At 45.9% G+C, this 22,222-nt stretch overlaps 4 protein-coding genes across 4 annotated transcripts; 1 reads left to right on the forward strand and 3 right to left on the reverse strand.

The window, feature by feature from the left end:
• Positions 1-3: 3 nt before the first annotated feature.
• LOC115366562 (protein phosphatase Slingshot homolog 3) lies at positions 4-11,716 on the reverse strand. The gene is made up of 17 exons (XM_030062071.1): positions 11,580-11,716; positions 10,643-10,843; positions 9,216-9,253; positions 8,902-9,088; positions 7,610-7,725; positions 7,361-7,429; positions 6,332-6,397; positions 5,799-5,981; positions 5,485-5,578; positions 5,187-5,315; positions 4,898-4,944; positions 4,603-4,749; positions 3,581-3,781; positions 2,726-2,930; positions 2,464-2,565; positions 2,142-2,237; positions 4-1,769 (listed from the first exon to the last, which is right to left on the reverse strand). Exons 2-17 carry the CDS (start codon positions 10,688-10,690, stop codon positions 1,632-1,634), a joined length of 1,866 nt encoding a protein of 621 aa, XP_029917931.1. The 5' UTR covers positions 10,691-10,843; positions 11,580-11,716; the 3' UTR covers positions 4-1,631.
• A 1,410-nt stretch (positions 11,717-13,126) lies between these two features.
• On the forward strand, positions 13,127-17,585 carry grhpra (glyoxylate reductase/hydroxypyruvate reductase a). Its single transcript, XM_030062787.1, has 9 exons — positions 13,127-13,353; positions 13,731-13,861; positions 14,401-14,473; positions 14,572-14,688; positions 14,794-14,882; positions 15,322-15,423; positions 16,204-16,339; positions 16,449-16,579; positions 16,727-17,585. Exons 1-9 carry the CDS (start codon positions 13,268-13,270, stop codon positions 16,846-16,848), a joined length of 987 nt encoding a protein of 328 aa, XP_029918647.1. The 5' UTR covers positions 13,127-13,267; the 3' UTR covers positions 16,849-17,585.
• A 56-nt stretch (positions 17,586-17,641) lies between these two features.
• LOC115366695 (zinc finger and BTB domain-containing protein 5-like) lies at positions 17,642-20,366 on the reverse strand. The gene is made up of 2 exons (XM_030062266.1): positions 20,262-20,366; positions 17,642-20,065 (listed from the first exon to the last, which is right to left on the reverse strand). Exon 2 carries the CDS (start codon positions 20,057-20,059, stop codon positions 17,936-17,938), a length of 2,124 nt encoding a protein of 707 aa, XP_029918126.1. The 5' UTR covers positions 20,060-20,065; positions 20,262-20,366; the 3' UTR covers positions 17,642-17,935.
• Positions 20,367-20,753: 387 nt separating this feature from the next.
• Positions 20,754-21,896, reverse strand: tomm5 (translocase of outer mitochondrial membrane 5 homolog (yeast)). The gene is made up of 2 exons (XM_030062040.1): positions 21,665-21,896; positions 20,754-21,078 (listed from the first exon to the last, which is right to left on the reverse strand). The coding sequence occupies exons 1-2, from the start codon at positions 21,783-21,785 to the stop codon at positions 21,044-21,046; spliced, it is 156 nt and encodes a 51-aa protein (XP_029917900.1). The 5' UTR covers positions 21,786-21,896; the 3' UTR covers positions 20,754-21,043.
• Between the last annotated feature and the right edge of the window lie 326 nt (positions 21,897-22,222).

The raw sequence follows: 22,222 nt of genomic DNA on the forward strand, positions 1-22,222 counted from the left end.
GGGTCTCAGTAAAATCCTTTATTTTTCACTCATACAATGCTAACTGTAAACAAAAGAGTGTGATAGAAACAGTGGATAGTTCAACACATTAATGCACGGAGATATCATTGAGAAGATTTAAAAAATATATCGATTTGATCATAGTACAGCATAACATTACGTTGGCTCAGGCGGTGGAACCGTGTGCGATGTGGAATTATAAAGTGCATGATGGTTTTTCGAAGGCGAGCACGTCATGAGTGGAACCAGTGAAGTGACGTTAGCATTAGTCAAGATGAAAGTGGACACAACGGGAATGCCAGCGTGAAAAAAACTAAGAGTAATCCACTTTAGAATCAATCTCCAAAAATCTGAGAAGATAATACCGAGTAAATTCGCTTTGATCCGTTATAACACCGATATAAATACATGGGAAACTTTGAACACTTCACTCTTTCACAGGTATAAAAACAGACACCGACATGCACCCGGTTCATCGGCTACAATGTGTAAAAGTCATGTATCCTCACACATGCAATGCTTGCAAAGTAGGTTTACGCTGCCGTCCAGCTGAGTGAGAGACAGTAGAACAGGAGAAGCCGCCCCCCTCATAGTGAACACACACAAACACATGACAGACAGCCATCTTAGTCTCAGGTTGAAGGCACTCATGTAGCAACGATAGGTTTCATGTAGCCGCAACGGTAAAAAATAAAAATACACACACTGGTTCTCGACATACTGATTTAAAAACTTCAATAAACGTTATTTTCAATATCCTCTGTTGTTAGCTGAAAATACTCATTGGCACGATGGAGAACGTTTGGCATACGGGCCTGTGCCACGGAACTGGCCCTAACTTGGTCCATAATGCACAGCTTAGATATAATAATCTACGATAAAATCTCCCACCTGTAAATCATTTTAGTCTCGTGAAAAAGACTTTTTGTCTCGATAAGAAATGCGATATGAAGTTGTGATAGGAATATGAAATCGATGAAGTCCAAAAATGCTAACCCAGTCCGGCAGCATACGACCTCTTATTTACAGAGGAGAGAGACACTGGAACTGTAATTGCATAGATTTGATCTACGTGGAGCGATGATCTGAGAGCGGAGAGTGACGGGGTGAGGGAGGAGGGGAGGCCAGGAGAGAGAGAGAGAGAGAGAGAGAGAAGAGAGAGAGAGAGGGCGCTGAGCGGGGGAAGAGATCTGCACATGTTTATGTAGCAGGATCAAAACAGCATCAACTCTAAATACAAAAGTGAACACAGACACTGACTTCAGCCCCCGGGTACGCCTGTGCAGCGGTCATGTGACTGATCCGGTTGTACAATACTGCAGCAGGGCACAATCCTTTCATCGACACACAGCCACCAATCATAACACATCAACAGATCTGTGCAATAAAACAGCTTGGAGAACATAAATTAAAACGTCCGTCATTATTACATAATGCAGAATATAAAGCCAGGCAATAGAGCATCAGTATATAAATATCTTGGCAAATTCTAACCATATTTATGATCTGAGCGGGTGCAGAAAACAGTTTCTCACTGATATTTTGTCCTGACACACACCATGTTCTCTCCGCCTCCTCCACAGGCCTCCCCTCCTCCCTCCAGACCTCCAGCGCTCATCTCTCTCATCTCTTTAAGATTTGCTGAGCCCGGCGTCAGGCTGGCTGCGTGGCTCAGGTGAAATATCCACACAGGCTCTCTGGTGAATTAGACCCTTTCTCCCGTGGCTGCGCCTCCGCTGGCCCGGGGACCTCCTCGGACTGCCGGGTAACTGTGACAAGGCCAACAAAGTAGAGCAGTGAGTACATACTGAATAAAAATATTCTGGGTGACTGTCACTAAATTTGCTCGATCGTCAAGACATAAGTTGGAAAAACTGGACAGGAGCGTTGCTTTGAGTCGTATCGTTTTTATCTGCCAGGAACTGTCTTCAATAAAGCCCAATTTAGAAACAATAGCACACGTCGCAAAGAATCTGTGCACTTGCAATGAAGTTATAGCTTCTGTTGTGAAATATAAGCGTACGGGCAGGAGAATGAGGTGGACTGGAAACAACAGATGTGCTTTACAAGCACATGGTTTTAATATATATATATATTTTTTTACTCTTCCAGCTTCATCACTCCTTCCTAACCTCATTTACCTGCTCACGCCCTTTCTCTTCATCATCTAGTTCACTGATGGACTGCATGAGGGAGAAGAGGTTCATCCTGCCGCTGCGGTTAACGCTGGGAGACATCTGGACACGAGGGAGAAAGACAAGTCAGGGATGTGGAGGAAGACGAGAAAAATAAACATGTGAAGGTGTGGGATGTGTACATAAATGTCACAGATGATCAAACACAGGAAGGTAAACAGCTCCAGATCCACACAGGTGACACATTCCACAGTGTAAATTAATGTGTATAGTAACTGCTGATCTATAATAAAAAAATACTACAGATTACAGATTATAACCCGCTCACCTTGCCCGGCTCTTGAATGGTGATGATGGGATTGGCAGCTGGGGATCCTGCCAGTGGGGTGTCCTGTTTGCCTTCAGACTGAGGCTTGGGTTCTTCAAATACCTTTGTGTTGTGTGTGTGTGTGTGTGTGTGTGTGTGTGTGTGTGTGTGTGTTAAGATTGGAGTGTCGTGGCCAAGTTGATGGGAGGGAAAAAAAAGAGAATTTAAAAAACCGAATAGATTAAGTATTGTGTTCTCATTAATTCTGCAATAACTGCTTTACCTCCTCCTCCTTGTCTCCCTCTGCCTCATCTAATTCATCTGCACTCTCTAGATCCTCTTCCTCCTCAAGCCCCTCATCCTCCTCGTCCTCCTCCTCTTCCTCCTCTTCTTCACTCTCTCCCTCCTCCTTCCCGTCCTCCTTGTTCAGTGACATCTTCCTTTGCTCTCTCGACTTGCGCCTCCAGAGCGCGCTGTGGCGCTGCTGACTGGAATGAGGAAAAAAAAAAAACACGAGGAGTCATCACATGAACACACACACACTGTGCACACACACACACACGCGCGCGTTCAATGAGGGAGGGCAAACAGGAAAGAAAAAGAAATGCACATACATTTGCACACACACACACACACAAACACACACACACTTATACAGAGGTGGTTTCATTCACAATCTACATATCCATTTACTAGGCTAAAACATCGATCAATATCTCAAAACCATAGACAATTTCAGACTCAAAAACATGAGTAGTTTGTGGGTAAGCATCTTATAATAGTCTGTTTCACTGATGCTAAACTTATTTAATCGCAGTAAAGAGGCCCCCTTTCTACTTTTTCTATAACTGGATTCCTTCATATCTTCATACATTCATAACTGAATTCTTCATATGTAGCCTTAAATAGTCAACCCAAAATATAAAATAAAAGACTACCCTCTTACCTCTAGTGCAATCTATCCACAGAACACTAGCAATTAGTTGAAGATAGACTTTTGAAGTATCTATCAAATTTATTCTCCTTGGAGGTGGACAGATACAGTTTGTCCGTGTTCTTGAGACAGACTACACTAGGAGAAAGGGAAAATATCTTTTTTGTATTTTGGGTGAACTGTTCCTTTAACCCCATGCCCGACCTTGCATTGAGGATGCCGTTGTAGGTGTGTAGCTGCTTCATAAAGCCATCGTTGGGCTTGATGATGGGACGCCGGTCCCTAACGTAGGCCAGGGCCACATCGAGCGGCCAGCGCTGCTGCTTCATGGTGAAGGCTATCACCGTGGACGCAGAGCGGGACACGCCCATCTTACAATGCACCAGCACTGCCTGCCCACTCTTCCTGTGGCACAAACACATCAAGAGACATTCTTTAAAAAGAGTTCCCCTTTCAGTAGTGGGAATGAAACTGGAACACAGTTATGTACAGGAACATGATCCCCGAATGCTCCCCGTGAACTCTGGTGTACCTCAAGGTTCGGTCCTAGGTTCACTGCTATTCTTTATTCTGTCTTGGCAAAAATATCTTAAGTAATACTGTAAAATTAATGTTTGTTGTATTTCTACATGGCAGCTGGATGCAGGTGCTGCTCTAAAACTAATGTAGATGTTAGGACCAGTACTAATCCTATCTCTGACACCATATTTCTACCTGGCAGATGGTGTTGCTTTAGCTTTTGGCATCATAAGTTTTGGTATAAGCCCCATCTCTGCATGTGTTTTTCCCTAGCTATTCATCTCTTCACCCCATCATATCGCTCTTTACGTGTTTTCTAATGTTATTGTCTTTATCCCTGTTACTGTTCACTTGACTGTCCCAGCACAAACTGCACACTCAGCCAGCACAGTGGGCAATCCCTCTTTGATTATGCCCACTTGTGATTTTTTTTCAAACTTAGGTTCTCTTGGGAGGTTTTCGCTTGCATGCACCGGGGGTATAAGATGGTTGATCCTTCATAGACACGAATGAGAGCAGGTAGGCTTGTTGTGTCTTACTAGAATTTGCCAGTTTGATATTTTGTGCTTTGTTTTGCTTCCTTGTGTTTATCTCATCATTTTCTTCCATGACATATTGTTAAGTCACATGTAGGGAGGCTCATTCTTTGTAAAACCCTTTGAGACATGCTTGTGATTAAGGTCCACATAAGTAAATGTTAGGTCTACCTGGCAGTGTTGATGAAGTTGTATGTGTCCGTCCAGTGGGAGAGCAGGTCAGTGGCGTCCACGTCATACACTCTAATGTTCATGTAGTTGAAAGACTCGGGGAAGAAGTTGTCGATCTCCCTGGTCACATTCAGGATGTAGCCCACACTGGAACACAAACAGCCACAACCTCAAAGTCATAACAGTTATATCACTAAAACATGTTGGTTGATCTATTATTTCCCATTACATAATACATAATACAACAACAAAAACACATATGGCTGTACAAAGGCGTGCAGGTCAAAACACTGACTTGTTTTTCTGCAGCTCCTCAAAGTTTGCTGCATTCCACTCAGAGCCCTGAAACCAGATAAAAAGGGAGACTCAGGCAAACACATGACAGAAGAAAAGGAAAGGGCCCACAGGCTTGCCTCCCCTATCACTGTAAACACACATAACTTTCACAAAGGGGGAAGTTAGAGTCACATGACCACATCTTGGCAACTGCACACTTCCTTCAGTTTGTTAACCAAAGCACAAGCAAGGCCACTTGTCATAATGTCAAAATGGGGCCAAGCACTTTCTTCCTCAGCATCACTGACCAGAAAAAGGTAGTCCAATATCTTGGAGGGTTTGTCCATCTGAGCCATGGTGACCATCATCTCGTTGTCGATGTATTCTTTGTAGGGCCGCATGTCGAAACCTATCCTGGATTCAAGTGCAGCGCGCACCTGCAGGAGCAAAGTGGAGGGCAGTCAGCACTAATCTCCTTATCCAGGCACATTTTGAATCACTTTATTTTGTGAGGCCTACAGTTCCCTCTGTCCTACATGTTGCTCTGCTATCTTAAGTTCTCTTTCTTTTACCAAAGTACTTCCTCAAACTGCTTCTGTCTCTCACCATTTTAGATGTGAGGGACTCTAGGTCTTCAGTCCTCATGATGTCTCTCAGGTGCTCCTTGATCAGCATCTCTTTAGACAGTCTGTCTGATGAGCTGCCAGTGCAAGACAAGATGAAACTTTAATACAAGCAGGCAGCAGGAGGAGGTATCATCAAGAAGGACAGATGATGAATTTTAATTGCACTTGCAGATTCACAGCAGTGGGGGAACACTTGTCGAACTGTGTCAAGAGCAGAGCGCATTACATAATCTATGCTTCTTTAGGAGGTGTGCATACGCAGTATCACACAAACACCTGTGAGCAGACGCCTACCTCTGTCCATCACTGTCCTTCCGAACAGACTCCAGGTCGTTCATGGCCTCCCACTCGTTAAGGCAGATGCGGTCTGATTCTATGTGGCCGTGGTAATACTGCGCCCAGTTCAGGCCGTTGCCTGGGATCACTGCTCCCTTAACGGCACGCTCGCAGGAGCCATGCAACGCCTGCAGCACTGACCTGAGAGCAGGGAGGAGGGAGTGGAAACAATGTCATCATGTATAGTTAAGCATAGTGAAAAACGCTGAAGAGAAGGCACACGCAGGGAGGACGGAGAAGTGGTAGTGATCTGTGGGTGCAGGACGATGACGCTCTGGACACCATAATAGGGACATAATTGATTATAGATATGCATCTTGAATGGGGATAGGCAAAAAAAGCAGACTTTCTGAGACACTATCTCCACAAGGGCCGACTGAAAGCACGGGGCTGCTTGATTTTACAGATGGCCAATTACAGAGACTGTCTAGGTCAGTACACACGCACAGTCTGCTTGAGTGTTAATACGTGGCTATCAGTGTTTGACTTACCACATGGTCTGCATAGAAACAGGCTTGAAAATTCTGGTCTCTTCTGCTGAGGTCACGCTAAAACCACTACAGAGAAAACATACAGAACGAAGGGTCAAATGTTTCAATCAGAGGAAGAGAAAGCTAGTTCTCATCAAAAATGAGGAAGTAAAACATCTGAGGACAAAAAAATTTATACCGGCACAAAGAAATAACTAGTTTATTCTGTATAAATATGTGACAGTTGGTGTAAAGTATTTTGATGAGGAAAATGTGAGAAGGGGAAAATTACATAAAAGAGAAAGAGAGAAACATTAGCCCTGTTGGAGGTGTGAGAGGGCCTGAAGGTGTGCATGCTGGCGCAACATGGCAACTGATCACAGCATCTTGTATCGGAGTCAGCATGTGACAGCAGATTAGCTGCTGAAACCCAGCAGTCGACTGCACAGGCGCAAAATCATTCCACCCACGCCGCACAGACCTGCGTGCTCTCAGTTCCAGCTCTGAAGCCGAGCCCTTCTCTGCATCCTCCATGTTCATGTGTCTATCATGAGAAGCTGAACTGTTACTGGATTTAGCCCGGCCTGCAATTTGATTCTCCTCCAATCAAACTTCAGTGAGAATCTTAACCATCTGGACAGCCCGAAAACAGTGTTGAAACTAGCCACAAGCCAAGAACAGCCCAGCCCCGTCAGTCAAGTCACTGCTGGTTGGGAAGCATGTGTCAATCCTAGTCACCCAGCTACACAAGCCAACCCAAACCACTGCACGCTACGACAGAGTGACAAATCTATAAAACCATTTTAAAGTAGCTGTGCTGCAAAAACACATGATCTGCATGTTTACATAAAGGCTGACTGTGTGATAGGAATAGATGAAATTCGTGGGGAATGATTCAACTCCATAAACAGAGACATTACTCATTCATATTATCTCTGGCCGGGCTCCCAGACACCAGGCCAACAGCGTCTGTGGCGCAAATTCACAAAGTCCCCAGCCATGTCTTATACTTTCAATTACTTCCACGTTCCCTTCTCGCCTCTTTCTTACCCATCTCCGTCCAGGTACACCTGCGTGTCGCTCCATACCGGCAGAACCAGGCCGATGGTGCACTGATCACTACAGAGTGGAGAGGAAAGGGGCAGGGACAAGGGACCACAGACACAAGAGAAGGGTGGAAGTTAAACTGACTGGCCATTGTTGGTCAAGGTTAATGAAGAAATAGTTAACTGAAAGGAAATCTTATCTTATGCGCTCCCTGTGACACAGTACACCAGCGTCTTGGTTACACACACAAACCTGTCCGAGCTGGGGAAATCCATGCCCAGCAGGATGCTCTCCTGTTTATTGCTGAGGGTGGAGACCACAATCAGATACCTGACTCTGACTGGGCTGACGGACTCCAACTGTACCGCCTGCATGACAGAGCACAGAGGGCGAGGACAGTAGATGAGAGCGGCGGGATGAGAAATAAGAGACAGAGGGTGAGACAGGATGGATGACACAGAGAGCAGTAAGTCTAATTCTATTAATTTATAATGCAAATATATCCAACAAGTTGCCATTTACTCTCAAGTCTGAAGTTACCCCTTGAAAGCACTTTATTTAACTCTGTGTGACTTATTCTTGGCCTTCCTGACAAAATTTCACCCGGGAAGTCATTGGCTGTGTTTACATGTACAGTAACAGTAACACGGCTACTGGCCATAGTCTGGATTACATGTTTACATGAAACTTGGATTACATGCTGATCTGTATAAGCCAACTAACAGAGCACTCAGTCCCAGCCAAAGAGCAGTCCATCGGGAAAAGATGTGGCCACCATCTAGCTTCTTGGATTGAGCAATAGATTGTTCTAATATACGGGAACAAAATATTAATAACACTAATAAAAGCAATACACTAAGTACAGCTTGCTGACATCGTTTTTTTTGTTGATTTCAAAATAGACCCATCATGGTGTAGCAATCTGTGTTTGTGCAGATGCAAAGCCAAGAGTTGGGGGTGGGGTGGGGGGATGATTCCCTGCCACATAACACTGGAGTAAATCAGGCATGTTGATCAGGTTTCTCATAATCAAAGTACCAGCCAGATTACTCTCATGCAGGTAATGACAACTAGCAAGGGAGGAAAAAATGGTCACATTTTTCAGTTTTGCTCTAGAGCCGGGTATTGACAGGGACCTCACAATCCAATATCTCTCACAATCCATGAGTCATGATATGATCTGCATCAAGATACTGTGGAGTGCTCTACAGAACTGACTGAAACTGTATAAACAGAGCTTAAAATACAACCTACTGCATAAAACCTGGGTTGACAAATAAAATATACAGCCAATCAGGTGACAACTGAGTGAAAACCATGTAATTCAAAATCCCCAATCCAATTTAATAAAGTGTAATCAGCTTAATGCCGTTACTTAAGAGTGCACTAAAACCTATCAGTCATTACATCATGTGAGAATGAAGTGCATAAACAATGCTTAATGATAACAGGGGCTGGAGAATGTATATATTATTGCAATACTCTGCTGTGTCTATTTTTTTATTTATTTTTTTTTGCACATTTGTCCATGCATGGTGGCTCACCAGCTTGATGGTGTCCTCTGGTCTGAGCTGTGCGACCATGGCGTGCAGGTGCCTGTGCTGCGTGTCTGAGGCTCCGCCCTCCTGCTTCAGGGGCGTGCTGTGAAGGGGTGAGGTCTCCTCATGGGGCCCCTCCCTTTCGGCCTCTTCCAGCAGGAGGACTGCTCCCTTGACCAGGGCGAAGCTCTCCCTGGAGACGGGTCAGTCATTTCATTGCTCCAGCAACACAAAGCACTGCTGTCATCACAGAGCTGACAGTCATGTGATCGGGATTGGAATTAGATAGGAAATCAGACACCACACTCATGATTATCTACCTTTTCTGGAGTCTCCCTCTTCGTTGGAAGCTTTCATCCTTTACAAAAAAAACAAAAATCAAAATACAACACAATCAATCACAAAATACATTTACTTTACAGCTCTTTTTTTAAATTCTGTGTTTGTGTTTTGTTCTATGGGTGTGTGTTGGTCATTAGTATCACAAGGCCTAGGTTGTGCTATCAAAAATGATTGCAGATTAGTCTCAGCTACTTTTATGTAGGCTCTGACATTTCTGTTGTGCGGGCTTTTAAAAGGGGGAACATGACTACCCGGAAAAAATGTTCAATAACTTCTGGCATGAAATGTGCTGTGACAAAGATAAGGAGCAGTGAGGGGCCAAGGGAAGGCAGAGAAGGAGACATGTAAGCAGAGCGAGAGGGACACGCTAAGGAGGAAGGATAAAACAAAGACACCGACAGTGAAATTACAGAGGCTAAAGAGGAAAAGGAGGAAAATGAATGGGAGGAGGGGGGGGGTAGCTGCAGTAACAACAGTTTTAAAGGAGCCAGAAACTTGAGACAGTAGCATTACCTGTTATGCAACTGACATGTCCAGACAGAGTCAAGAAAACAACAAGGAAAAAAAAAAGAGGGAGAGTGGGCAGGGAGCAGGAGAGGAACGATGAGGGTTTTCAGAAGGAGAAAAGGAGAGAAAATGAGTTAACAGAGTAGAGTATTAAGATTCAGTGACAAAATATGCAAAGGAGAAGCAGAGTCAGACCCACAGTCAGGTCATCCGGCGTTGGGTTGGGAGACCAAGAGGGGAGAACGTAAGCCGGTGTTTCTGACAAAAAGGGGCTAACACAGCACCAGTCAGGCCGCGCCTTTTTCGACGCAACAAAGTTAAATCAGCCTTAAGTTGTTATGATGGAATTACTGGGGCGAGAGGGGGAGAGGAGTGAAAGAATGCGAGGAGAGGAGATAAAGTCACAGACAGAGGTGGAGATTGCTCGCTGGTGGATGCGTGTGTGGCACAGACAGAGCCGAGGTGGCACTGAAGGGCCTGAGCAGACTCAAGTAAATTCAATCAGTTTGACATTCCTCTCATGAATATGAATGGCCGCTAAATCAGCTTGATGAAGCCCTATCTGTGGCATGTTTGCCCTTCAGCTGGGGCTAGTGGCAACCGAGGAGCGGAGCGGCTTCATTATCATGCAGGGACAATTGTAGTGATGATATTCACAAAAGCACGCCTGGGGGAAAGACTGTTCTTTAGCCGGAGCTTATCGCTTTTCTTTTCTTTTTTTTTTGTTGCATGAATAGTCCCAGGCAGAGTGGCTGTATCAGATCACTCTATGCAAAGCAGAGGCCCGTACGATGTGCAGTGAATGTGCTGGTGTGCACAAATGGTAAATAACTGCAGATGGGATGGACGCTGACAGGCTTTGTTGTGTGCGCTGAAAGGCAGGGCGTAAGGGACTCACTGGAGCGGTGGAGGTGGAAGGGATCCTGTGCAGGGTCAACAGAGCCATTGCACAATGCAGCTTGTGCTCTCTATCTCTCTCTCTCTCTCTCACAACCTGCTACTGCTGCTTGCAGGTTCTTGGCAGGCCACCCACAGACAGGCACAACTCGTTTCCTCAGCCAAAAGTGTGCCGTGGGAGTGTCAGCGACTGATCACTTTTCTGAAATTACAAAACATGGAGATGTCACCTCTGGTTATATCCACCATGTGCACTTTGTATCAGATGTTCCCAAAGAAGACACACAAGAAGAGATCATTTCATTTCATTATTATCTCACTCACTGGAGGGTGGGACACTCAGAGGAATGGCTGACTGATGACAGCTTTCACAACCACACACACCCGAGATTCTCCGTCCTGCTGGTTTTCTATCCTACCAGCTGCTTTATTACAGATATCTACATCCACCTGGTGTCCAAGGCGTTAACTAGTCCCAATTAGAAAGCTAGACTCAAAGGAGGAGGAGCAGGGTTGACTGGTAATGCACTAAACAGATCCAACTATTAATATCACATGGGGTCCCATGGGTTAAATTCTTATTACACTGGAGCTCTGTGCGCATCTATGTGGGAGCCCTTTTCATGACAACATGTTAATAGTTGCGTTATATGGCATCAAATACATGACATGCCCTCATATGCACGGATGCATACATAAAATCCAGCAATAATGTTGAAGGCTCGCCACATTTACGCCATAAAATCAGTTTGCAAACAGGTTGGCACGCGTATCGAGTTGCTTTGCTTGTCGACTGCGGACAAACCACAGAGGAGCTATCTTGCTTGTTCCAACTAGCCCGGGTAGGAGCTGGCGATATCGCTTTCTGCAAAGCTCGCCTGTTCAGGGAAACTGGATGTGTGATTCCCGCACGGAGAGACGGCAGAGCTCCGTCCTACCTGCTGCTGGAAGCCTCCCCCGGCGCTGTCTCCTGCTTTTGTCCCGCTGTGCGACTCCTCGGGCGGTGAGTGGCTCTCCGCGGTGAGCGCTTCACCGTTTGCGGCGCGGCGCAGAGTTTACTACACGGAACCGACACGGAGCGCGCAGGACGGGGAGGATGACGTCATACACCACCGGGCCTGGAGGCAGGGCGCGTGCGCAGGAGCGTGTCAACTATTTCTCCCTCAAACTTTCACAGCAACAAATGTATATAATATTTTCAGTGTGTTTAAGTGAGTTTATTTTCCTACAGTCGCGTTTATTTTTTATTTATTTATTTTACTTATATATTTTTTTCTTTTTCGTCAGGTTTGTGTTGTTTTTACTGTTTCTCTATTTTTCGCTACTGTTTTATTGTTCGAATACTTCATCTGTAAGAAATGTTATTGCATTCTTTGTTCATTACTTGAAATTAAGATTTATAAGAAATACGTCAGAAAAGACACATGCACAGCAGCCACGAGTTGATTTTGATTTTGAATAGATTTTGAATTTCCCTTCGGAGATGAAGTTTTATCTATCTATCTATCTATCTATCTATCTATCTATCTATCTATCTATCTAGGGGTAAATAACCAAATAAATAAAATAAATCACGTACAAGTGTGTGATTTCTTTCAGATTTATTCAGTAACTTATAATAGTAAAATTATGTTCCTTTAGGTTGTACACATGTGTGAATGGGGGATGTCCTGCTGCCACTGTCACATTAACAAAATGGTAACAGATGTGCTTCATCGGTGTTTTATAGTAGATTTAATTTGAACTCTCAAAATATGCATCTATTCATTCATCATTAGAGCTTCGCAAATCACTACGGCGCATGCGTCAGACCCCCACACACACATATTGGCCGTGACGTCACAGCCACCCCTCCGGCGTCTTATCCCAGCAAGGAGCGCAGAAATACTTTTCACAGACCCAGGAAGAGAAATCTGGCCAAATATGTAAACATGCCCTTACAAGGCACGGGGCGCGCTCTTAGAGAGACACTCACGTACTCACGGACGGATGAAGAAGAGGAGGGCGGCTCTTCATTTTCTGAAATACTTTTGTTTTTGTCCTGGCTGCTCCGTGAGGCGAGGCGACGTTTCTTACAATCATCCCAGCACACACAGGAATTTCAAGCTCCCAGGCTCCTATTTTCATTTGTTTGTTTGTTTGTTTAGAGCGAGTGTAGAACAATAGACTTACTTGAAGACATTGCACACATTCATTGTTTTGATAGATTTGTTTTGTTTTTTGAGCTCCGGTTCCTTCATTAATATATATTTGTCGTCCTTTTTTGTGTAAATGTGCATTTGTGAATGTGGAATTTGGCACGAAAAATTAAATTAATAAGAAAAAATGCATTATCTTTTTTTTTTTTTTTTTTTTTTTTTTTTTTTTTACAATAAATGAGAGCAAATTTGCACCTCCTGTTTGCTTTCACTGCATATAATCAGTGGATCAAGTTTAATGAGTCTTGTTTTACTTTATTTTTTAAGGAGACAACTCCGCGCATGCGCACTACGCGGGACGACGTGCTTCCTGATTCTGCAGGAAGCATGGGGAGTGTAGTCCTCACAGGGCACAGCCAGCTCACGCCGAGGACGCTGCCCGCTCTCCGTGTGGAGCACAAGACCCGGCCTCCTGCTGTCAGAGGGGGATGCACACAGTCCAGAGACTCATGAAGGTTTTCATCAGCAGGCGCATCCCGCCGGAGGGGATGAGGATCCTGTCGCAGGCCGCAGAGTACTGAGCCGCTCTCCTTTCTCTCTCAGCACACACACACAGCCTGATCTCTAGCGTTAGCCACCGCCAGGCTAGCTCTTATCAGATCTGCCCAGGCTGTCAGCTGCACATGTGGTGGCTTCCTGTCATTTGACTCAGCTCTCTGAACTTTACACTGACAAAGACGCGTAGAGAAACTGTATAGACTGTGTGTGCAGTGTGTAAACCTTTGACCTTTCCGCAGTGTTGTAAATTAAGATAGGTAACAATGCATCACCTGTGTAGTCATCAAGACTCTGCAAACATTGTCTTGCTCCTTTGCACATGATTTAACCTCATGCAGCTCTTGTTCTCTGCCCCCTCCCTCCTCCTCCTCCTCCTCCTCCTCATGGGTACAGATGTAAGGTGTCTCTGTGGGACTCTGACGAGCCTCTGCCCAGGTCAGAGCTCCTGAAAGGTGTGGAGGGAGCTCATGGACTCCTGTGCCTGCTCTCTGACAAGATCGACGCTGAGGTTCTGGATGCTGCAGGTACACACCGAGGTCCCACTCGTCTGCAGGTGTAGTTTACACCTGTGGGATGATTTTGCACTTTGTAGGGCTTTACAACAATTCAACAGTGCAGTATCCCTGTGTATATATGGTGTATATAGGTGTACTTTTTACATGTGCTCAGTTTCTTATCACTGTATTTATTTTTTGTAATATTTTAAAGCAGGGGTGTCAAACTGGTGCCATGGAGGGCCAAGCGGGGGAGTATTTGGTTGGAATGAAAACCTGCAGCCTCTTGGCCCTCCATAGCACCACCACACATGTTTTAAAGGATCAATGCACATATTTATACATAATGCACTTATTTCTTTTTCTTACAATTTCACTTAGGCTTGTAATATATTCTTCTCTTGAGAATTTTAGCAACTGCAGCTGACCCAGTTTCCCCTCTCGGATCAATAAAGTATTTCTGATTCTGAGGTTACTGTAGCAGCAAAAAAGCTGAGAATTTGCAGGTTGGGATTTGCAGATGCATGCCGTTGCTCTAACCAGCTGATTTGTCTCTGCGAATGTATCAGGGCCCGACCTGAAGGTGATCAGCACGCTCTCAGTGGGATTTGACCACTTGGCCCTCGATGAGATTAAAAAACGGTGAGCTGCAGCAGCTGCATTGATCTTTCACTCATGAGAAAACATCCCGCAGCGTCTAAATTGTCCCAAAAACGGTTGTTGTCATGTGTTTCAAACAGCGGCATACGTGTGGGCTACACTCCTGACGTCCTGACTGATGCCACGGCAGAGCTGACCGTGGCTCTGCTCCTGGCCACGTCACGCAGAATCCCAGAGGGGGTGGAGGAGGTCAAGAAGTCAGTCTAACACAATGACACATGTACACTCACCAGGCTCCGGTTTGGTCCTCATGACGGCTTTGTAATCCTTTCTGTTGGTCTCTGTCTTTCTGTCTCTCTCAGTGGTGGCTGGAGTACATGGAAGCCGCTGTGGCTCTGTGGTTATGGTCTCTCTGGCAGCACAGTGGGAGTTATTGGACTGGGACGCATAGGTGGGCCTCGCTAACATACTGGAGATGTCACGAGAACTGATACTTGGTTATCAGATCAGTCCCAAAGTGACGCCAATACTCGTGTTTTTAGTGTTGATCCCTCACTCTGTAGCTCAGTGTTTGTATCCTAATGCTTAGCATGTTCGCTGAAATACTGAAACATTGAAAATTGCAGTCATGCTTTCAGGACTGTATATCAAAGTGAGAGCACATAATCATACCAAGACATTTCATACAGTTTTCCAATTTGAAAGTTGCACTAATCAAGCCTAATGGAGTAATGAAGCATTGGTACTGGTTTGAACCATCAAACTCTAGCATGGTGGCTGATATTACTTCCATTATAGACTGGTTTCTGGAGCCACACTCTGTAATGTAAAGTAACTAGCAAGACTTTGTATTTTTTATGTATTTACCGGAGAACTGTTTTTGTCGTCAGGTCTGGCCATCGCCAAGAGGCTCAAACCCTTTGGCGTGAAGAGGCTGCTGTACTCGGGCAGAACAGTCAAGCCCCAAGCTGCCGAGGTGGACGGAGAGTTCGGTAAGGATGAGGAGTGAAGTTCAGGTAACGGGGAGAGGGCAAGTGTGAGGTACACACTACACACCGTGACCAACCACCAACCAAATGCTGGTGAAAGATGAAAGTGGCTGGTAAATTTCAGACACAAAATAATTTACAACTAAGTGGCTGGTGTATGTTCACATTTTAAAAAGTTAAAGGCAGACTATTCAGTTTTGAAATGGGAGGGAACTTATGTTGAGGATGAGGCTGAGGAAGGATAAAACCCCTTCTCAATCTGTGTTTGCAACTTCTCGGATGCCGTCTTGCACATCACAAATGGCGAATCTGCATGCTGTCACTTGTCCAGAGGAGGTTTTGCAGTGTTTTGCTGACCTGTAGCTTCAAGATGTTTTCGGGAAAGGTGGAGTCGTGGGTGTGCAGCTCCACAGAGGTCCTGTGACCAATCAGAAGGGCCATCAGGCAGCTTTTTTCCCCCTGTTTGTTCCTGGCAACCTCCCTGGAAAACTTGTGTAGAAAGTGAGAGCATGCCGTTTCCTATTTGTGACGCACAGGATGGCAACCTCTGAGAGGTTGCACAGCAGATTTGAGAATTAGAGTTGTCCCTGCAGCCAAAAAATACAGAATAAAGAGATTCATTGGAGGGAATATCACATTACATGTTTACAGCTTCTATTCCATTGTAATTTTTTTCTGTGAATTCAAATTGAGGTCACAGCTGTGTGCATATTTTCTGAGAGTGCAAATTCTCGAGGGTTTGCTACTACAATATCCTCATCCTCCTCTGTTTCTGTGGAACAGTCCCGCTGGACACGCTATTGTCCGAGAGTGACTTTGTGGTGGTTTCCTGCTCCCTCACACCGGAAACCCAGAATCTGTGTGATAAGGCCTTCTTCAGCAAGATGAAGAACACCAGCATCTTTATCAACACAAGCAGGTAGCCCTCCAAAAGCGTGCACACAGTGGAGAAAGCATTGGTAGTGTTTTTAGAGATACAGCACAGCAGGGATCTCCAACCGTGTGATCAGGAAGTGTTTGTAATTTAGGGGGAGTGTGGTGAACCAGGAGGACCTCTACCAGGCTTTGACCAGCGGTCAGATCGCTGCCGCTGGACTTGATGTCACAACACCTGAGCCTCTTCCAACAAACCACCCCCTCCTCACACTTAAAAACTGTGGTGAGTAGACAAGATGTGCATATTTTGTATTTTAAATATTCTCTTCCACTTTGTAAAGTAAGATATGCCAACTTCTTACATTTTTTTCTTCCTCTTTTTTTCATTTTTGTGATGTGTTTGTGCCTGTCTTTTTGTTATCTGATGCAGTGGTGTTGCCACACATCGGCAGTGCTACCTACTCCACAAGAGGCGTCATGGCAGACCTGGCAGCCCGAAACCTGCTGGCTGGCTTGCAGGGCACTGACATGCCCAGTGAGCTCAGGTTCTAGAGCTTCGCACCAAGCCGCTGGGCCTGCTGCGTCCTCTGGTACCCCCTGGATATGATGAACCCCAAACCACAAAACATAATTACTAAATTTATAGGAATGGTCTCCTATTTGAAGTCAAAGTGGTGAAATGATGCAAAAATATGTTTTGACCATGAGAACTAAGAATACTGATGTAGCTCAGACATACTCTAATGAACCTTTACCTTAAGTGTGAAGGTTGAAGTTATGTTCCTTTGACCCTTTATAGTTACTAATGGATTTTACCATTAATACAGAAATACAACTTGTATTTTCTGAGGTAGAAAATGCACAGTACAAGCCTCTCTAATTTGAAACCACTGAAGCACAGCCTAATGAAGTAACAACACTCCTGAACAGTGGTCCTTAACGAAAAACACTTGAATGCTCAGTCTTCTATGGAGGACTGCAGTTGCAGTACACAAGCCTTATTCTTGCACATATGCAATATGTGCACATTTTTAAACATTTCCTATAGAATAGGATTTCCTATAGAATAGGATTGGCTGTTTGTGCTCCTCTCTTTCCAATTGTAATATTTGCCATAAAATGACTCCTCATTCAGTACTGTATAATGATCATTAGTGCTTCATGGCTGTTAGAAATCAGGAGATCACTCTGTTTTTTTCCCTGAGGAATCAACATGAGCATTAAATGTAAAGATTGGTGTTTGCTTGATAATTTCTTGATGCCCAAATAAAAAAGGAAATAATTCAACTACAAATCTTCAGTGGATTTTTTTTTTTTTTTTTTTTTTTTTTTTTTTTTTTTTTTTTTACCTTTTCAAGTTGGGGTGATGTAAACAAGATTGTTCCCTCAGTGCAATCACTTCAGCTGGGCTACATTTGACATTTGACATTTCATTGCATGGAACAGTCATCATAAACTCCCAGCATGGTAGAGAGCATAAAAATATTAAATTAATTCAGAAGTGCAGCTGTATACACTGTAACATAAACTGGACAATCAATAGAGGGGTAATAAATACTCCAGTTCACAGAGTGCCTTGTTTTCCTGAAACAGTTCTGTTTCCTGTCAGCCGAACAAGCCCCTGTCAGGTGAGCAGAGCTCAGATCAAAGTGTCTGGGAATGGTTGGTTGTCGCCTTTCCAGTTCAGACAGGTGTTCTTAGAGTGTTTATACAGGTGGGAGGACTGGCTGAAGCGTTTGCCACATTTGGGGCAAGGATAGGGCTTCTCCCCTGTGTGGACACGAATGTGCTTCTTACAGTCTGTCAGGTTCATGAAGGTCTTACAGCAGATCTTGCAGGCATATTTCTTCTCTCCTTCAACTAAGAGCACATGGTCCTCCGCCGCTGCCTTCTTACATTTCGACAGGACGTCCTCTGAAGCTCTAGTGAGGGCCGGGCGATCAGCAGAGTCCCCTGCTGATCCAGAGGAAGAGGAGGGGTCCGGATCTGAGCAAGCCTCTGATCCGGGCACCGCTTTGGGGGCGATGCGGCGGAAGGCCAGTGCCCCTGAGCCGCCACCTCCTCTTCCTTTTCCAGCCCGGGAAGGTTGGATGAGGGAGGCTTGCAGATTGACGCCTGGCCTGACACCCCGCAGGAATCCTGCTAGAGAGCTCTGGGTAGGCTGGAGGATGAGCGTGTCGCTGAAACCGTGGCCCTGAGATGGTAGAAGCTGCTGAAAGGGGACAGGAGTCACCGGAAAAACAAGGGAGGAGGAGCAGTCAGAGGCTGGAGCGGAGGAGGGGTTTGTGTCCTCTGAGTTTTGACAAAGTTCAACCACATCTCCGGCAGCTGCCTGAGCATCACTGGTGGTGGAGGCGGTGGCGGCAGCAGCAGTGAGGTTAGCTAAGCTGTCCTCCACCTCTAGCGCCCCCATGACACTCTCACTGCTGGGGTTAAGGAAGCAGGAGAAGGCTAGTTCTGATAGGCTGTCCAGGCCTTCGCCGTCGATTGACTCCTCCCCAACACCTCCACCCTCCGTCTGTGTGTCTGTTTGAAGATCAGTGCACAGCTGGGGTTTTAAAGTGCTCACATCATGGTCACCCTCTGCTGGGCTGGCTGTGGCCAGTTTCTCATCGCTCACTGGTGCATCCACATAGTCTCCTGTTGGTGATGGAGGGATGGTGGGTTCAGTGTCCAGCTCTGGGGACGACAAGCTCAGGTTCTCCTTCTTCACCTCAATCACTGCCATCTTCTGCTCATCTCCCTCCTCCTCGCCCTCCTCGCCCACCTTCACTTTCACCACAGCCTCTCCGCCTGTGTCTCCATCCTTCTCCCATGCAGCCATGGCTCCTGTGCTGCTGTCTGACTGGCTCGGCAGCTGGATCTCCTCTGACTCTCCTTTTGTTGCTTCGTATTTTTCCTCTGTCTCCTCCTCACCTCTGCCCTCCTGGAGGCCATCGCCCATCCTCAGGGAATCTGGAGAGAACAGCTCCTCTCCGTTGATGGTGCTCCTGGTAACTGTAGGCGATCGATCCCTGCAGGTCCTCTTCCCGCTGCCGAGACTCTCCTCATGGAGAGGTGACTTACGCTTGTGCCTTGAGGGCAGCACTGCACTTTGTTCACCAACGCTCCTCCCTCTCAGCCCCTCATCTTCGCCCTCACCGGACTGGCTCACCTCCATCCCCATCTCCCCCTCGTTGAGCTCCTCCTCCATGGCCGAGGTGACCAGGCTGAGCTCCAGGTGTTGATGCAAACCTGACCTCTGCAGCTGGGATCCGGACGGAGCCGTGGTTGCCACCTGGGATGACAGCGGCTCCTGCGGCTGCTGAACTGACCTCCAGCCTTTCGGTGGCGAGGCGGGGAAGTTTCGTTTGGACAGGTGGAGCTTGCAGGCCTTGACCACAGTGTTGAGGTGCAGGTGCGAGGCGGCCAGCAGTACATCCATCACATTAGAAGCCCCCAGAGAGAGGGTGGAGGTGTAGATCATGTCTAGTAGGGTGGAGAAAGCCTCGGGGGTCACCACCTCTGGGTCCAGCTCCATCACACTGGGGCCCCTGCTCCCTCCTCCTCGGTCTGCTCCTGCTCCTCCACCTCCACCTCCACCTTCATCACCATCCGAGGAGCTGAGAAGAGCCCTGAAGTGAGAGCTGGAGGCTGCTAAGATGGAGCGGTGGGCCTGGAAGCTCTGGCCTCCCACCACCACCACACAGTCACACAGCTGGGCATGGAGGCGCTGGTGGTTCAGCTGCTGGAAAATGTGCTGGAAATGACCTGGAAAGTCCATGATAGCCTGTGCGGATAAGCAGGGAGAATGGGTGGATGGCTTTTTGTCTTACAGTCACGGATGCCTCCCAGTGTGGGTGATGCTATAAACCAACGAAGGTCAATGCCAAGAACAAAAGCTGCTCAGAAACAGCGCTTTGCCTGAATGTGCCACGCTCCATGCCCACGAAACCCGCATCGATCTGAAGGGACTTTCACGTTACCTCTGGCGTGATGTGGCTGATCCTCTACCCGGCTTTCCAGGGGATGCGCTGGACTATGGGCGGGCCGGATCCAACAAAAACATGCAAGGATGCGATGTGGATTCAAGCCCCGGTCCCCAAAACCGTCCGCGATCCGCACATTCGTTCCCCTCTCACTCCCGCATGTCGTGGATAATTTCCTAAATAATTACTATTCACGGTGTAATCAAATTAATGTGAAACATATACGGCATCGGCGCGGATCAGCATCCACTGTCTCCTCTAATCACCGCTTGCCCCGTCTGTCTGCCTCTCCTTTAAAAGCGACAACATCGCCCCCAACTGGTGACTTTGCGAATGTGCATTTCATTTCAATTTGGATTTGAGCAACTCATGTAACAGCCTTCACATAGCAGATGCTGGACTTTTGCAAAAATTTCTCAGGCATTTTCTTTTTTACGTATATGTTTTTTTCAGCCGTGCCTCATTCACATTTCCAAACAAAGACACTCAACATGTTTATGGTTTTCCTTTTATTACACGACACAGCAGGCACACGCATTATCACACTTTGCATTTACTCAGAGATTACAATGGTTTTTTTCTGTAACAAAATGACAAACTATTGTTAACGACAGAACAAGACTATGAATGACAACATGGTGGTCTCCCGGGTCAGGCGCAAGGACGGGCGGTGGCTCTGTCCTCTGTGGTATCTGTGGTGATGGCCCCCGGCTGGCTCTGGTGATGCCCATGTTGTCTCCATGTGGCTGGATGGGAGGCAAGAGGACCAGCTGACCCACTCATATGCTGTCCAGCTTCTTCAACACGTAAGGAGCTGTAGACGGAAGACACAGAGAGTGATTCGTGTGAAATAACACGCATAACAACCTATCCCGTGTGGCTGCAAAATCACCAGCAAGCCATATCACACAGTTTGATTGTGTTCACATGGTAAAATTAAAAGAAGACAAAAAACAGACTAAAAATTACAATGATAAAATGTTAAAAACAAATACAGGTCAATAAAATACATAAATACACAAGACTAATATCAAAACCTATGATTAAAACTTAAAAACAAAGGCTATCACATTACTTCAAATTAAAAGCCAGATTAAAAGGCAGGTATTTATTTATTTTTAAAACAGAGAGCTTACTATTCTAATACTAGGAGGCAATGTGTTTTGATCTCTTTTAGCATCAGTGCAATGCAGGTTTTCATTCTCTACCTCTGAAATGTAAACAGGACTGGACTTTGTCGTTTAGAAACAGCAAACCGATTTAATTGCCACATAAATATCTTTCACTGACGCATCTTACTAGTCGATATCCCAAATACGAGACAGGTGCGATGAGGCAGGTGTGTGTGTTTTTCCACCGTTTTGCACGTCAATGTCACGCCTGCCTGTCAGGTTACTTACTGGCTCGGAGCAGCGCGACGTAAATGAGAAAGTTGCGCACGGACGAGATGACATCCTCCCGCATTTTCCTCCTCATCTCCTCCGGGTCCATCTTAGGCCCAAGACCTTCCAGTTTGAACATCGTCGCTGTGTTACTGAGGCTCTTTAGGTTGCGTGTGCGTGTGTATGTGTTTGTGCCGAGGGTTCACCGTTTAGGAAGCATGGATGAAATAATTCAAACCGGAAATGTGGTCGGTGGCGGATATGACGGCGACAACGGCGGCCGCAGAGGGACAAACTTATGGAACAGACGGGTGGAAATGATGAGGGGTGGAGGATGAAACTAAATGAGGAGTAGAGCATAAGTAGGCCATATACAACCTTTTCCCATTCTCCTTTTTCTTTTCTTTTCTTTTCTACTGACTACGGCTTTTGGGGGGCTAACAGTACTATAATAAAAAGCGCTATAACGATAGGAAACCTCAATGGACATAAAATCAGTATTCATAAAGTGATTTTGGTTTAATTTTTTTTATACTAACAGTTATTTGTCTTGTGATGATCATCGATTGGGGGGCA

This window comes from Myripristis murdjan, chromosome 10, assembly GCF_902150065.1.
Source record: "Myripristis murdjan chromosome 10, fMyrMur1.1, whole genome shotgun sequence".
Taxonomy (NCBI): domain Eukaryota; kingdom Metazoa; phylum Chordata; class Actinopteri; order Holocentriformes; family Holocentridae; genus Myripristis; species Myripristis murdjan.

What these genes read in the sequence shown, in the direction of transcription:
- LOC115366562 (XM_030062071.1), bottom strand. Translation starts at nt 10,690, where the DNA reads ATGGCTCTGTTGACCCTGCACAGGATCCCTTCCACCTCCACCGCTCCA. An exon ending in GTGTACCTGGACGGAGATGG is followed by an intron (nt 6,398 to 7,360) that starts GTAAGAAAGAGG and finishes TTTTCTCTGTAG; the next exon opens with TGGTTTTAGCGTGACCTCAG. An exon ending in GAGGAGCTGCAGAAAAACAA is followed by an intron (nt 4,750 to 4,897) that starts GTCAGTGTTTTG and finishes TTTGTGTTCCAG; the next exon opens with TGTGGGCTACATCCTGAATG.
- grhpra (XM_030062787.1), top strand. Translation starts at nt 13,268, where the DNA reads ATGCACACAGTCCAGAGACTCATGAAGGTTTTCATCAGCAGGCGCATC. An exon ending in CTCGATGAGATTAAAAAACG is followed by an intron (nt 14,474 to 14,571) that starts GTGAGCTGCAGC and finishes TGTTTCAAACAG; the next exon opens with CGGCATACGTGTGGGCTACA. An exon ending in GGGGTGGAGGAGGTCAAGAA is followed by an intron (nt 14,689 to 14,793) that starts GTCAGTCTAACA and finishes TGTCTCTCTCAG; the next exon opens with TGGTGGCTGGAGTACATGGA.
- LOC115366695 (XM_030062266.1), bottom strand. Translation starts at nt 20,059, where the DNA reads ATGGACTTTCCAGGTCATTTCCAGCACATTTTCCAGCAGCTGAACCAC.
- tomm5 (XM_030062040.1), bottom strand. Translation starts at nt 21,785, where the DNA reads ATGTTCAAACTGGAAGGTCTTGGGCCTAAGATGGACCCGGAGGAGATG. An exon ending in CGTCGCGCTGCTCCGAGCCA is followed by an intron (nt 21,079 to 21,664) that starts GTAAGTAACCTG and finishes TTCCGTCTACAG; the next exon opens with CTCCTTACGTGTTGAAGAAG.